Source organism: Cladophialophora yegresii (assembly GCF_000585515.1).
Source record: "Cladophialophora yegresii CBS 114405 chromosome Unknown aczIN-supercont1.7, whole genome shotgun sequence".
In the NCBI taxonomy this organism is placed as follows: Eukaryota; Fungi; Ascomycota; class Eurotiomycetes; order Chaetothyriales; family Herpotrichiellaceae; genus Cladophialophora; species Cladophialophora yegresii.
In genome coordinates this window covers 2268394-2283269 of record NW_006913051.1, presented here as the reverse complement: position 1 = coordinate 2283269, position 14876 = coordinate 2268394, and the positions used below count along the sequence as shown (strand labels likewise).

Here is a 14876-nt window from a genome sequence, read left to right as displayed (position 1 = left end):
CTGCCACTCGCCGCGCCACTGGCATCAGGCAAGATGTGGCTTTCCGGACCGCCGCAACAAAAGGTTTTCCTTTACGCTTTGCCACCAGATGACCAAGCTGCCTCGAAGCCTTGTGTACTTACCACTAGGGGCGACGTCAGCGTTCTGCCTACCTAGGTACTTCGATGCGTCCAACGAGCAAGCAAAGCCGATCCTGCCACAGCAGGGCAGACTGCTCGTCCACGTATGGTGTATCGGATTCAGTCTACTATGTAACGAGTTCTGGGGAGCGAGTGTCCGCTTCGCCGTCGCAGATACTCTAATACTTCCTCTACCATTATTCGAAGTTGGAGTAATGGCGTAGGCGACAAGAACGAACACCGAGCGAAAGCTTAGGAAGGGGACTACTTGCCCCGAACGTCTGCGGTTGAGCCAGACGATGCGGGTCATGGCAAGTCTCATGAAATACTCCAGTCAACACGAGTGCTTGAGATGGCTAGGTCTTATTAAGCTGCTGAAGACTCGGCTTCAGACGGTGTTGCAGAGGTCATGGTGAGATTGTGGTTTCTTGTTATCATGCTCAGGTCGAGGAAACCGACACTCCACCGGTAGTTTTCCTTCACTTTGGCTTCACTTGCATTAGTCGTCTACAATTTATCTCAAGTGCAGATGCCATACAACTCCTTCTCATGATGGCACAGCGACTGCTTCTGGCTCAGCCGTCCGAGCGGCTGCTTTCCCAGGACCAAAGCCTTGCCTTGGTTCAGATATTCCTCAATGCTGCACTGGCGTGTATCGCTCATGCAAGAGAGCTCATCCCATGGACAGCACCGTGTTTCTGCACTCGACGTATTGACGAAATCGTATTTGACGATGAGCAGAATGCAAAAGCATTGTATTCGTCTTTTCAAGCTGTCACCCAGCAAGAGGCCGGCGAGGGTCAAGAAGTCAAAGTCCTCGTCCCTGGCGGTCATCGACGCGCTGACCAGCTACTTGAAATGCTTGTAGGTGTGGATATTCATACTCTCTTTTCTGTTGCTGACGAGCGTCTAGGAGCAAGGAGTCTTCGACGCTCTGGAACGTGGTTACCTGCAGGATCTCCAGGTCTTTGTGACACGGTCCTCACAGGGCCAACTTTCAGTCCTGGAGAACTATCATTTCGTCTTTGCTTATGAAAAGGGGCGCGTCAGCAGCGTTCAAGTGAACCCCACGAATCACACGTTCACCCTGGAAAACGTCCACAAGAGCTTCAAGGCGAGCATCCGAGCATTGCTCCGATCACTGCGCGACCTACCTCGTCTTCCAGGTTTGCATAGCGAGCCCTGCAGCTGGTTCACTTCGTTGACTGTTGACAGCCCGCCGCAGACTGGGAATGAGCCTTGCTTACAACAAGTCGTGCCCCACCCTGTATCAGCCGCCAGGATTCGTGGACAAGAACGACTTCCAAGAGGTGGATGCCGAAGTAGTATGCGGGTCGCTAGGGGGAGGCACAGAGGATGTCGTTGGCGTGCTGGAATCAGGTCACTACCAGATCCGTGTCACTGTCCGTACGGCTGAGTCGGAAGCTCAGGACTCGTCCGTCGACCTCCAGGATACCGAGATGAGCAAGCAACTTCAAGCGATGCAAAAGACTTCATCCAGTCACAGCAACAATCTGCTCTCGACGCTGAAAGAATCGACACCTGCGATTAAACGCCGCGCCGATGCCCCAATTCCCGACAGCAGGCGTGAGAAACGGAACGGCGTACAAAACTCTGAAGGGGGTATCATGGCAGGTGCAACCGGAGCAAGTGCGCTCAACAGTCCTCGAAGCCTAGGAAACATGAGCTTTCCTCAGCTGGATACGGCCGGCGCCAAGGACTCGCCACTTGAGTTCACAGCCATGACACGGAGCTCGCCGAAGGTGGTAGGAGCCCGTCTCGCCGTGACGAAGCTAGCGGAGCTTCTAGTACACTGCTACGCAGTCCAGAAAGAGATGGCAGGTGGTGGAGGAGCTATCTTTGACGGAGACTTACTCGCCGAAGGAAAGATCAAGAGGATCTGCCGATCGACTGATATCAGCTGTGAATGTGGAAGTCCGAAGCAAGACAAGGAAATGGTAAGGGAATCTCTGATCGGGTGCTATTCACTGGGCTGACTTGATTAGCTATATTGCGAAGTATGCGACGGATGGCAACATAGAGAATGCTATGGATATGACGGAACATCTCCCACAGCTATCGCTGCTGATGAGCGTTTCTGCTATACCTGCCTGTTGTCCGGAGGGAAGCCAGAAGATCGAGAATCTCCGCTGTCCATCGTCCTCTTGCGGCGGGCCGTCAACTACTTGACAACTCAGGTCAAATCCGGATCGCGAATTGGTGACGACTTCCTGCATATCCGGCTGAACCCCGTGCGATGGACCAAAGACGTCTTCACTCGCGTGATTAATCGCCTGGTAGAAGAGCACCTGCTTTTGCGTAGGCAGCGACGACTTTTCGAGGTTCAACCGCTGAAACAGCCAGAGCTGCACCAGCTCAAAGAGAAGTGTGCGAGTGCCTTGGCGTCGATAGATCATCTCTATGAAGTCTCTCCAGGCGGTGAAGATCCAATGAAACGCTCCACTGAGCTTATGCAGGCGCTTGAAGCATACGCTCATGGACGGGATTTCGCAAGAGCCGAAGGGTGTGAAGAAATGGTATCGTACGACGAGTTCGGTGACCCTACTGTGCGCTGGATATACCGCCCTGTCTCAAGCGACTTATCCACGGAGGCAGTTGACAATGCAGGAACAGCAACACCAATACGCCGACGAAAGATCAGCATCTCCCGCATGCTGATCAACGTTGACTACTCACCATCTGCAGCCAGCGTTATGAGCGTGGGCGAACAACCAAGCCTAGTCCGTGACCATATACCGTACAGCACCGATTCCAGCACCGCCGAATCCACCACGACTGCGGACTGAGGAGGTCGTTGCAAAAATATGGGCCAAATGGTGAATATTGTGCTCAAGGAGCAGGAGTAGAACCGCCTGTAACAACATGAGCGCTACCCACCTAAAGGAATACCCGGTCAGCTGCGCCTTGCGAGATGCGAAGCCGCCGTTGTGGTGCGACAAGCAATGGGCAGCCAGAAGGGAAACCACGTCGTGGCTAGCTGGGCTGACCCTGCTGTGTATCTGAATCGGAATGGGAACTGAGCCTGTTGATTCTGTAGAGAAGTCTCAAGGCTGATGGCAACAATGTTCCTGAAAGGCTGAGACATTCACACGTGTGAATTGCGCAAGCCATTTGTATTAGGATCCGAGTCATCGACTCCCACATGGTGGAGATTGATTCCATCGCGAACTCAGCAATCACCTTCCACACGGAGAATAACTATGCAACGCCTCCCCGCGTGTTCTTCCGTGGCTTCGGCGAGTCCTTGCCGTGGTGGCTGAACCGCATTGGCACTGGAACTTGCCATAGTGCTCGTACTCGTAGTCGTACTCCGTACTCCGTACTTACTGTAGCATTGAAACCTTGGCCTGCCCCTGAGCCGGCGCCACTCGCAGAGGATGAGGACGCAAGCAAAGACCCCAGTACGGAGTAATTACGCCAGCAATGTTCGTAGTAATTGGGAAGCTAGCTGACTCCGTACTTAGGCTAGTTCGAGCATGGAGCGGTCAAGCACCGAGTCGCCCACACTGACTATTTCTGCTGGCGTCTTTCAGGCACGCAATGCCCGCTAGATCCCAAGCGTCCCCATACACAGTAGTCCGCTGCTTTCTTTCCTGAAGAAGCCGTGATCAGCCTGCGTTGTTGGGGCCTGAAATCAACCGCCGTGCTTGAGTGTGCAGCAGTGTGCAACCTGACACATTCAAGGTGACGAATATGGCCCCATGTCTGGTCCGCTTTGACGTGAGAGTGCTGCATCCACAGTAGCAACCAGTCCCCGAGTCCACGGGCTCTAGCAGACGGCAGAGGCGTTCCAGAAATGCGAGAGAAGCCGAGAAGTTGCGCCAGAAGACGGTCATGTTACCTCAAACCCTCTCTCTTCAGGCGAATCACGACCTTCCTGTAACTTCCACCTGCTTTCATCTGCACGCGATTCCCGAGTGCGGGATGCTATGCGAGGCAGGACAACCCCTGGCCCCATGGCTAGGTTGGTGCCCACACGCTTTAGCATCCACACCGGGGCGTTTTGTGGGCAACGGTGACAGTCCATCAGCACGCCGAGCGCCTACTTGGTGGTGCCTGTCGAGCTATCTCCACCCCGTCATCCCGCCAGAAGGAGCCGGCTGGTCCACCACCCGCTGATGGGCTGCTCACCTGCAAAACCGATTCCCAGACGAGGAACCTAAGTGCTCATCATACATACTACACTTTGTTGCCCTCGCCGCCCATGTTGCTTCCTTCACCGGGCTGCTTTGTCCCGAGACGAGTTCTTCTTACACCACAACCGCACTCAGGTCGGCTTCTCCTACATGACTCAACCATGACTTCCCAGGCACGTTGACAGGAAAAGAACAGCCCTTCCCTCCGACTTCACGACGTAACGACCTGTCTACGAACGTCATATCCTTCATCTCCGCCGCCTGCGCTTACCTCAGACTGCCATATCGTTTCTTTCAGCCAAGAACGTCGTCCTGCGCAGTCTAAGTTCGGTGGCCAACCGTGGGGAAATTGGAGCACCGCCACTCGTCGGAGCACTGTACAGTATAGTTGTCGGCATGAACAGACATACAGCATCAGTCCCGAGGCAAAAGTGATATGGGTAGCGGCTCCAGGTTCCGCCTGCCATCTGCTCTAAAGCGTACAAAATCCAGTGCTCAGCAACAGGACTGGCAGCCAGAAGGGAAGGAGCATAAAGTCCATCACATACTTGGAATTTCTGAAACCGATCTGAATACTGCACGTAACCAAAGCATTAGCTCTTCCGTTACGGCTCGGTTACCCACGCTATCATTTTCCGATGCCACGACCGAGCTGGGCTCTTCAAACCCGCCAACAGAACAGTCCGATACATCTAGGGATCTGAATGGGAAGGCATCGTCAGTGTTGCTGCACGAGGAATACCTGCTCAAAGCGGATGTTCCGGGCTCTACACACCCCAAGCGACTGAAGGCGCAAGGCTCATCCTCAACACTTCACTCCTTTTATGATGCTCAAAAGACTCCTCTAGCAATTTCCCAACAGACATCGGATTCTTCCAGACGAGACTTTGCCCTTCGGAAAGGTGCTCCTGTGGTCGTCAAGCCCACAACAACGGACGCGGACCCGATTCGGCGATTGAAGTTCTTTCGTCTCTCTAGGCACGGAAGCAAGGCTGGAGAGAAGGCACCTACGCAAGCTGTGCCAGAATCACCAGAATCGGCCGGCAAGATGCGATTGAGTAATCAACGGTCTCTAAGGTCATCGGATCGAGGGGCAGATTCCGGCTCAGTGCACTCCAATCCCCCGTCCAAACTCAAGAAAGGCGTACGTTTCAATTCTGATCGACCAACAACCCTCATCAGTCCGGAGAAGCCGAAGTCCTCTGTTCGGCTCGCTTCCCAGCAAGAAGCACACCAATACAAAATAAATATCAGACGGCCGAAAGCAGGCGCAAAGCATTGGTTCGATGGGTTGGAAGGTGATAGCAGTGACGATGAAAGTGTCGACGAACCCGCACTCCAGCCTAGCTTCGTGGCAGGATTTGAGATGGCTTTCGAAGGTGGGAGGATAGGAATGGTCGCAGTGGACGAACCTTGTACAACCCCTCGTGCTTTGGATCACCCAGCTCGAAGCACAAGCTCCAGGACAGAGTCAAGCCACATATTACCCGTTTCAGTCATACCACCTCGGGTGTCGACACTCAACGCCAAGTCGTCTAGATCTACACTGTCTCCCAATGAGTCTCACTTGACCTCGCCAAAGGGAAAAGCAGGTTCGCTGGGCTCGACTGACCTGCATCAAACGAGCGTTCTGGACTTGTCCTCCTCTGACGAGGATGAACCACTGGCACCCACTATAAAATCTCCGAGTATGCCGCTCCCGGAAATACGAGACAGCATAGCCGTCGAATCCTTGGGTGAATCGGATATCGAGGTTGGCACGGCTAAAACTATCAGCACGAAACAGAATACTTCGGTCAAAGCTACGCCCAGTCTGAAACGTGTTCGCGCTCCTCAGCATGGGCGCGATGTTGGGGAATCAATGAAACCACCCAACAGGCGACGGGACCCCCGATCGACGTATTACTCGTGCCTGGACCTCTCATCGAATCCGATGCCGGAGGAAGACGATCTACTCACTTCATTTCCTCCCACACCCACCACGGACCAGTCATCTTTTCGTCGTGCATCTTTCCCCGACATCCCGCTTTCGGATACCGCGAGCATTGAGAGTAGAAGATTGATGAGCGTGACAAAGCAGGAAGAGTCTCTCTTGGCTGCTATAAGGAGCAAGAAGGCTGTTCAGGGCAAGTCGTACAGCGCCAGCACGGAATCACGAATACAGGCACTCATGAACACGGATCGAAAACCGTTGAAACGCAAGCAGCAGGGCCCAAGGAGCTCACCTGCGCTTGATATACAGTTCACGACGCAAGGTCGGATGCTCGAACGGGTACAATCCCCTTCTTCCGACACAAACTTTGATCAGGCTTCCTGCACAACCTTCCAGACCGGGCTCTCCAACGATCCCAGTGTGAGATACTCGATTACCAGTTTCCACACTGGCACACCTGTCGCTCCTGACACCGAAATTGCGTCCTCATTCGCCCCTTCGCCGTCAGGATTCCTTCAACCGCGCACCGATGGTCCCAACAGGATGAGCCGCTCGACCTTCTTTTCGACGTCGACGACTAGTTCGAGAGACGACTCCCGAAGTCGGAAGGAGAGACAGTACCTGGCTACTTTGGAAAGACTACAGGCACCGCCGAGGAGGGAAGAGGTCTCTTCGCAGGACTTCATCGACTGGCCTTACAACGGCTGGATGAAAGTTGCCACGGCGCACTGACTGCTCCTTTATGACAGTTGACGCTTGATTGCATTTGGTTGTCATGTACTCCCGGATTTCGACTAGGGCCGTTGGTGACGACTTTCTGATTAGCGGGGGCATATTTGTACATTAGGCATTTCCGTTGGGTCTGACTATGATCTATCCATGACGAAGGGCACTTATGAGCTGGGTAATTGTACAATAACGGACTCGGAAGCTCAGCGAAGGCCGAATATATCAAGGGCCAAGAAATCTGCTCTGGTAGAATACTGATACCCATTACCACTTTGACTGCCGCCTGTGCGTCTGTTTATGTGTCCGTCCGTGAACTGTCGGGCATCGCAGTGATGGGACGTTAGGTGCTGAGATTTGAGCCTCGAGGCTCTGGCTGGCGAGGCTGGAGGATGGAAGCGGCTCCCTGAGCCTCCCTGGCCTCCTCAGCCGAAACTTGGGGTTCTCAGTTTTGGCGCATAGGCGAGGTTGATGGGGCTCACCAAGCCCGTTTCGATGCTCCGGCGCTCCCGGACCCTCTGTTTGGACGCTCACCGCCCTAAACGGGCACGACAGCCACAGACAGGAACAAGCGAAAAGTTGGAAAGCCGGGACCGCATGACGCAGGGCCAAGCAGCGAATCTGGCGAGGTTCGCGACACGCCGGGCGAATCGACGCGGCATGAACAATTCCACCTTCGCCAACAGTTTCCCGTCCACCTCTACGGAGAGTATTGCCTGCCACACAAACTACTGACCAAGTCATTCATTTCTGCTGGCGTGTCTGGTGACCTTATGCTCATTCCACTTCATTCCCTGTATCGCTACTCCCCACGGGTTCAACGTGCGAGAAGGAGATCAACTACCTCTGGCAATCCCTAGACCCTGTCCGCTCCTTCTTCAACTTATTCGTTGCATCCTCTAGATGACGGATTGCCCTGCCTGGCGCAGAGCGTCTTCGGCGTTGTATTGTCGAATCTGCATACTTAGGCCTGTATTGCTACCGCCTTGAGCGCCATGGGTGGCGAAAGGCCGGGCAACCTGCCCAAGGTCATGGGTGTATCATTACGGAAGCTCTCCCTAAGCATTGTAAGAAGTTCCTCGAGGGCCATGCGGCTGCAAGCAGACTGACGCGCGAATAGCTGACAGTCCAATTTTCTACCTTTATATTGGTGCGTATCTGGAGCATCGTCCAGGATCGCGGACTAACCTGTGCGACAGCTCCTTCATTACTCTCGCGTGATGCCGACAGTTGACGGACAGCGTTATCTTCCTTCGACCGCCGTCTTCTTGGTCGAAGTCCTCAAATTGGCAGTATGCCTCACGATATCCCTATACGAAATCTCTCTATCAGCTCCTCGATCCACACCCGCAACGTCTCTTCTCGGCACTTTGGGCAGCGCAGTCTTCGCTGGCGACAGCTGGAAGATGGCCTTTCCGGCTGGGCTCTACACCCTCGCGAACAGCCTACAATACGTTGGCATCTCAAATCTCGACGCGGCGACGTTCCACGTCACATACCAGTTCAAGATCATTGCTACAGCTGTCTTCAGCGTCATGCTTCTGCGAAGAACAATCTCGGGACGACAATGGTTATCTCTGATACTACTCATGCTGGGAGTTGCAATCGTCTCTCTTCCTCATGACTCGTCGACATCCCTGGCTTCGAGCCACCATACCCACATCTACGTGCCGCGATCATTCAACCCCCTAAGCGAGCATTTTGGGCGGCGAGATCATGGTGCGCACCTCAAGAAGCGATCAGCCACGTATGAAGGCATCGAAGAAGATGAGCTCGCCCTCTACAACCCAGGCATGGACGCTTCTGTGGGTTTATTTGCCGTGCTTGGGGTTTGCATATGCTCAGGTCTTGCGGGAGTCTATTTTGAAAAGGTCATCAAAGAGTCCCCCAGGCCGACATCTCTCTGGATTCGGAACGTACAACTATCGACATACTCACTCTTTCCGGCGTTCTTCGTCGGCATTCTATTTCTCGATGGCGAGACAGTAGCCAAGTATGGCTTCTTTGCGGGCTACAATTGGGTGGTTGCGCTATCCATTGCGATTCAGTCTTTTGGTGGCATCGTGGCGGCGTTCTGCATCTTTTACGCCGACAACATCTCGAAGAACTTTGCTGTTAGCATCAGCATGGTTCTCAGCAGTCTGGCAAGCTTCATGTTTTTTGACTTCGCCATGACTGGTCATGTACGTGTATTCTTCTGAAGTCCATGGCTACAGTTACTAATGGCTTGCAGTTTTTGATTGGGGCATCGATAGTCCTCCTCGCGACTTGGGTTTACAATTCTGAGGAAGCCCGGCAGCTGCGAACCCCGGCGATCACTCTCAACGAAGACGATAAAGCAGCTCTCAATGGTTCGGCCGGGCTAAACGACATGTCAATCCAGATTCCAAAGACTCCTTTGCTTCAAGAGGAGACGGCTTTGGCCACTTCGAGGCCTGGTTCACCCAGCCACAAAAAGAGAAATAAGGAAGCTCTCGGCTATTTCACAAAGCATCACGACTGAGCCAAGCCCTTAGTCAGAACTAATGCTTACGACTGGACATGACATCAACATCGGGACATGATGATGGATTGATGCTACAAGCCTAGAGCGGCACGGAAACACCCTGAGCAGGAGGTGCAAGGGCTGCCAGGGAGCCCGAGATGAAAACACTCTTTGGACATAGCAGAGAACCGTAAGTGGTGGAAGGGCCCTTCTACCATGCGACGAGGGAGAGGTGAAAGTGAATTCAATGTCAAGGGGCAAAGCTGGCACGTGACGTCCTCGCCATTACAGTCCGGTCGTGGCTTCCCTCTACGACGCCCTCACCTGCACGTCGCCTTCATGCAACACTTTTTCCAGTTTGGTTGACAATCTCCCTTGCTCTGATGCCTTTGTCCTACTTCCACCCTCATTCTGTGTCCCGCTACATGCATGACCCTCTACCAATGCCATGGAGAACGCAAGACGCTTTCCGGCAAACTACCATCGGAATTCCCTTCTTGCTTCCACCCGTGAGGCACACGCCCTCTACAGTTCTCGCCCCTCCCAATTCGGCTCGAACACCCATGCGTCCTATTCTAGCGTCCTCCCGCAGTGTTCACCATTCTTTGCTGGATCTGGGTCAACTCAGAGTCCTCTGTTCGAGCCCCCGTCGCCTAAAAATGAGATGACTTTGGACGACTTTGGTGGGTCGAGTATAGCATCTTCCGAGCACTTGAGACTGACATGTCATCAGACAGACAGCTCCTCCGAGAAAGCCAAGGTGACCACAGGCATCCAGTACGAACGCGTCCCGCTCCAATCTCACTTCCTCGCCACCCTATCACTCCATTGATGACTGGCACGACGAGGAGATTCTTTCAAGGTGAATTGAGGAGCTCGAGAAAAAAAAGTCCGAAGCTCATCATGTCAGCAGATGATTTACTTGACAATACAATGCTTCCACCAACTAGCTCCTCACCAAGTGGACCTATCACCAGCCCCACGGTGTCAGCACTTCAGTATCGTCAAAGGGCCAAAGCCGCTCGACCTCTTAAAACCGTCGCCGACATGACGCCCGAGGACGCTCCACATGATGACTTCGATCCTCAAGCAAGAGTGACTTCTGTGGTGCCCAGAGATGCCGTTCAGAGGATATCTGAGGCCAGGCTGCCTGCTGGATCGCCGCCTGTTGTCCAAGGTATCACGCTGGTGCCAGCTACAGCACTTCCAGATCAGCTTCGAGCGGTCTTCAAATTTGACATCTTCAATGCGGTCCAGTCCAAATGCTTTGCTAGTGCCTTCGAGACTGACGACAATCTCGTGGTGTCGGCTCCAACGGGCAGCGGAAAGACAGTCATCATGGAGTTCGCCATCTGCAGACTGGTAGCTGAGTGCAAAGGTCAAGACTTCAAGGTTATCTATCAAGCTCCAACAAAGTCATTGTGCGCAGAAAGATACAACGACTGGCAGAAGAAGTTCGGCGTTTTGAATCTAGACTGTGCTGAGCTCACTGGTGACACAGACTTGGCCCATCTACGAGATGTTCAGAAAGCAAGCATTATCATCACTACTCCCGAAAAATGGGACAGCATCACTCGGAAATGGCAAGATCACGCCAGACTTATGCAACTTGTCAGGCTGTTTCTTGTCGATGAGGTTCATATTCTCAAGGACGAACGTGGTGCTACATTGGAAGCCGTTGTGTCCCGAATGAAATCGGTCGCCAGCTCCATCAGATTTGTCGCCTTGTCCGCCACGGTACCGAACTCTGAAGACATCGCAATATGGCTGGGCAAAAACTCGACGATGCAGCATCTTCCCGCACGTAGGGAAGTATTTGGCGAAAACTTTCGTCCTGTTCAGCTCCGGAAGCATGTCTATGGTTTTGAAACTAGAAGCAACGACTTTGCATTCGAGTCCATGCTGACTGAACAGTTGGTGCACGCTTGAATACCTGACTCCAAGGGGGAGGCTGACTCGGGACAGGATTCCCAAGATTATCGCAAACCACGGACGTGGAAAACCTGTCATGGTCTTCTGTTCCACTCGGAGAGCCTCAGTGAACACTGCCGAAAGTCTAGCAGACAAGTGGTCATCTTCGCATCCCATGCGTCGACTATGGAAGGGCCCAGACAGACAGCTCTCTTTAGCGAACGCAGAACTCAGAGGTATGCCACCAAGACAACTACTGTTCTTAAATTGACAATATCACAGCTACCGCTGAGGCCGGAGTTGCCTTCCATCACGGTGGCCTCAGCGTAGCAGATCGCCGCACAATTGAAGAAGCTTTTCTCAATGGACAAATCAATATCATCTGCAGCACCTCCACCTTGGCAGTGGGCGTGAATTTACCATGCTATCTTGTTATCCTGAAAGGAACTTGCGCCTGGACCGACAGTGGTCTGAAAGAGTATGCAGACCTTGAGGTCATGCAAATGCTGGGCAGAGCTGGAAGACCTCAATTTGAATCCTCGTCCTGTGCGGTTATTTTGTGCCGCCAAGAGAAAGTCTCTCGATATGAGAAGATGGTCTCTGGAGAGGAGCTCTTGGAGAGCTGCCTCCACCAGAATCTGATCGAGCATCTGAATGCAGAGATCGTCCTTGGGACTGTGCGCGACGTCGCTACAGCAAAGCAGTGGCTCGCAAGCACGTTCTTGTACGTCCGTCTGAGGAAGAATCCTTCTCATTACCAGTTCCGAGAAGGCGTGGACGACAGTACCGATGATGAGATCCTAGAGCAATTGTGTAAGAAGGACATAGATCTTCTGGTGGGCGCCGGAATTGTGGAAGAAAAGGAGCGACTGACTCCGACTATGTTCGGGGAAGCAATGGCACGGTATTGCGTCAACTTCGATACTATGAAGTCTTTCATCAAGCTGCCTCCAAAAGCGAAAACGTCCGAACTTGTATGTTCGATCTTGCAGATGCTGCTTTATCTCACTGACGATGGCAGCTCTTGCTCTTAGCTCAAGCACGAGAATTCCGAGGTCTACGAATGCAGGCTGGCGAGAAGTCCTTCTACAAGGAGATCAACAAGGCTCCGGAGATCAAATTTCCCATCAAGGTCGACGTCGCTCTACCTTCACATAAAATCTCGTTAGTCATGCAAGCTGAGATGGGCAGTGTCGCTCTGCCAGACGGAGAGAGCCACAAGAAACACCTTAGCCAATACCGGATTGACAGGTCAAATATCTTCGCGCATGCCAATAGGCTTATTCGATGCCTCATTGATTGCCAGATTCAGTTACAAGACGCCATATCAGCGCGAAATGCCCTTGAGCTCGGTCGCAGCCTTGCGGCGCACGTCTGGGACAACACGGCTAGTCAACTAAGACAAGTTGAAGGCCTTGGTGAGGTCGCGGTTCGAAAGTTGGCGGCATCGTCCATCTATAGTATGGACTCACTGCTGAACACAGAGCCAGCCCGTATCGAACTGGTGCTTGGCAAAAATCCGCCGTTTGGCCATCAGTTGTTGAAGAAGTTGGAGTCGTTTCCCAATCTAAGGGTGTCTGTGAAAGAGACTGGCAGAAATATTCGACACGGTCAGGGTGCAACGGTTAAAATTGTTGCCGAGATTGGCTTTCTGAACCCAGTGCCACCACAGATCTTCAACAAGAAGCCCTTTTCTGTGTGCTTCCTGGCTGAAGACTCAAATGGGACTCTCCTTGAATTCCGGAGATTTAGGCCAAAGAAATTGGAGCACGGGGAATTGGTCCAATTGAATTTACGGCTTACCAAACCGACCAACCATGTCAGTTGTTATGTGATGTGTGATAATGTCGCGGGGACTAGCAAATATGCCGAGTTGAATCTGTTGGACATTCCGGTCTCTGCATATCCGAAGCAACCACACCAAAACGATTCAACTGACGGCACGAACGATTCAACTGACGGCACGAACGATTCAACTGACGGCACGAAGACAGTCGTTCGCCAAGCTCCGGTGTCCAGTTGCTGCGTCGACGAGTTCGATGACGGGGGAATCGAAGACCAAGATCTCCTGGCCATTGACGCCACCGGCAGCAGGATTGAAGTCATTGAAGATATCGATGCCATCCTCGAAACAGACAATAGGAAAAGCAAGTCGACGGAGCACTATCATAACGAAGACGCCGATGCTTCAGTGTATCGAGAGCCTAGTCAACTGCCAAATGGACGGTGGACTTGCCAGCACGACTGCAATGAGCGGGACAAGAATTGTAAGCACAAATGTTGCAAAGAGGGTGTGGCCAAGCCGAAACGTCGATCAAAAGCAGAAACCAAGGTCAGAGAGGAGGAGAAAGGGCAGAAGAAGATAACATTTTTGGCGCCGATGCAACCAAAACTGCGGCCCGGCCAGAAACCCCAAAGCAAACCGAACAGCAAGGCCCCAGCTAAGCCTCGCGGTGATACTACCAGAGAAATGAAAGACAAAAATCAAAGAAAGAAGATCAAGAGCGCCGTAGAGGCGTATCACGAAAGACACAAAACTTCCAGCTCTGGAGACGCCACGTTCCAAAAGCAGTCCGATGAGCCTGCCGCTAAACGTGCGAAGCGGTCGCAAGACCACATAGAGGAATTCGGGGGAGCTGAGCCTGATTTGGACTTCGAATCTGAGCTCAAACTTGACTGCTCTAAAGACCACGCCAAACAGGTATCTCCAGAGAACCCAGAGAAACAAGCTGCAACAGTCGAGGAAGGTAAAGACGATCTGTTCCTTTCCTTCGACGAGGACGACCTTCTGGACTTTTCCTTTGTGGAATCGGGTCAGTCCCTCGATGTTCTTTCTGCCTCCGAAGCAGCGCCCATAGTTGTGGACAAGCTCAACACTGCCAATCCCGGCGTCTGCAAGGAGGTGACCATGCCAGACAACGATGATATTGATTTCCTGGCCTCAGATCTGGACTTTGGAGGACTCGATCCGCCACTTGAGCACGTCACCATGTCGGACGTTCTCAAGAATGACAGGACCGCTTCCCGAGGCCAGAGCAGCACTATGGTCCAGAGCATAGAATGCTTCAAAGACGGCATGGATTCTATTGAGGACTTCTCTGGCACGCAAGGGGAAGTTGCTGGGCTTTCAACGACTCCAGAGAAACAGCTCGATGATACCTTTGGTACATGTCCGCCAGATCCAAGCTTCACTCCTGGCGGCGATACTCCTGCTGAATCGTCGATCAAGACGCCTGGAGACATGGTAATGGCTTCAAAAGCCGAGGCGGAAATACTTGAGAAGGAGACGGACGCCGAGCGAGACAAGAGATTGTTTGATGAAGAGCAGAAGAAAAAGTGGGAAGGTATCGACCAGTGGCTGTACGATGAATTTCATGAGTACGTTGAACTCGTTTAGTGCATGTCATAAAGACGACCAAAGCTGAATGTGAACAGCCTTTTGAAATGACTTATATGTACGTTGACGTCCAAGGCGTTGAGGGAGTATCAGGACCGGCAAGGGACAAGGCTGGACACCCAATTATTGTACCAGATGGATCTACATA

The 14876-nt window shown here is 52.7% G+C and overlaps 4 protein-coding genes across 4 annotated transcripts; all 4 read left to right on the top strand.

Moving 5' to 3' along the window:
• Positions 1 to 671: 671 nt before the first annotated feature.
• On the top strand, positions 672 to 2926 carry A1O7_09928 (uncharacterized protein; the record flags this gene model as incomplete). The annotated part of the gene is made up of 4 exons (XM_007763912.1): positions 672 to 983; positions 1033 to 1285; positions 1335 to 2077; positions 2126 to 2926. 4 exons carry the CDS (start codon positions 672 to 674, stop codon positions 2924 to 2926), a joined length of 2109 nt encoding a protein of 702 aa, XP_007762102.1.
• Positions 2927 to 4712: 1786 nt separating this feature from the next.
• A1O7_09927 (uncharacterized protein) lies at positions 4713 to 6941 on the top strand (the record flags this gene model as incomplete). Its single annotated transcript, XM_007763911.1, has 1 exon — positions 4713 to 6941. One exon carries the CDS (start codon positions 4713 to 4715, stop codon positions 6939 to 6941), a length of 2229 nt encoding a protein of 742 aa, XP_007762101.1.
• Positions 6942 to 7930: 989 nt separating this feature from the next.
• A1O7_09926 (uncharacterized protein) lies at positions 7931 to 9438 on the top strand (the record flags this gene model as incomplete). The annotated part of the gene is made up of 4 exons (XM_007763910.1): positions 7931 to 8002; positions 8056 to 8085; positions 8135 to 9118; positions 9169 to 9438. 4 exons carry the CDS (start codon positions 7931 to 7933, stop codon positions 9436 to 9438), a joined length of 1356 nt encoding a protein of 451 aa, XP_007762100.1.
• An 885-nt stretch (positions 9439 to 10323) lies between these two features.
• Positions 10324 to 14728, top strand: A1O7_09925 (uncharacterized protein; the record flags this gene model as incomplete). The annotated part of the gene is made up of 4 exons (XM_007763909.1): positions 10324 to 11333; positions 11386 to 11567; positions 11614 to 12305; positions 12353 to 14728. 4 exons carry the CDS (start codon positions 10324 to 10326, stop codon positions 14726 to 14728), a joined length of 4260 nt encoding a protein of 1419 aa, XP_007762099.1.
• Between the last annotated feature and the right edge of the window lie 148 nt (positions 14729 to 14876).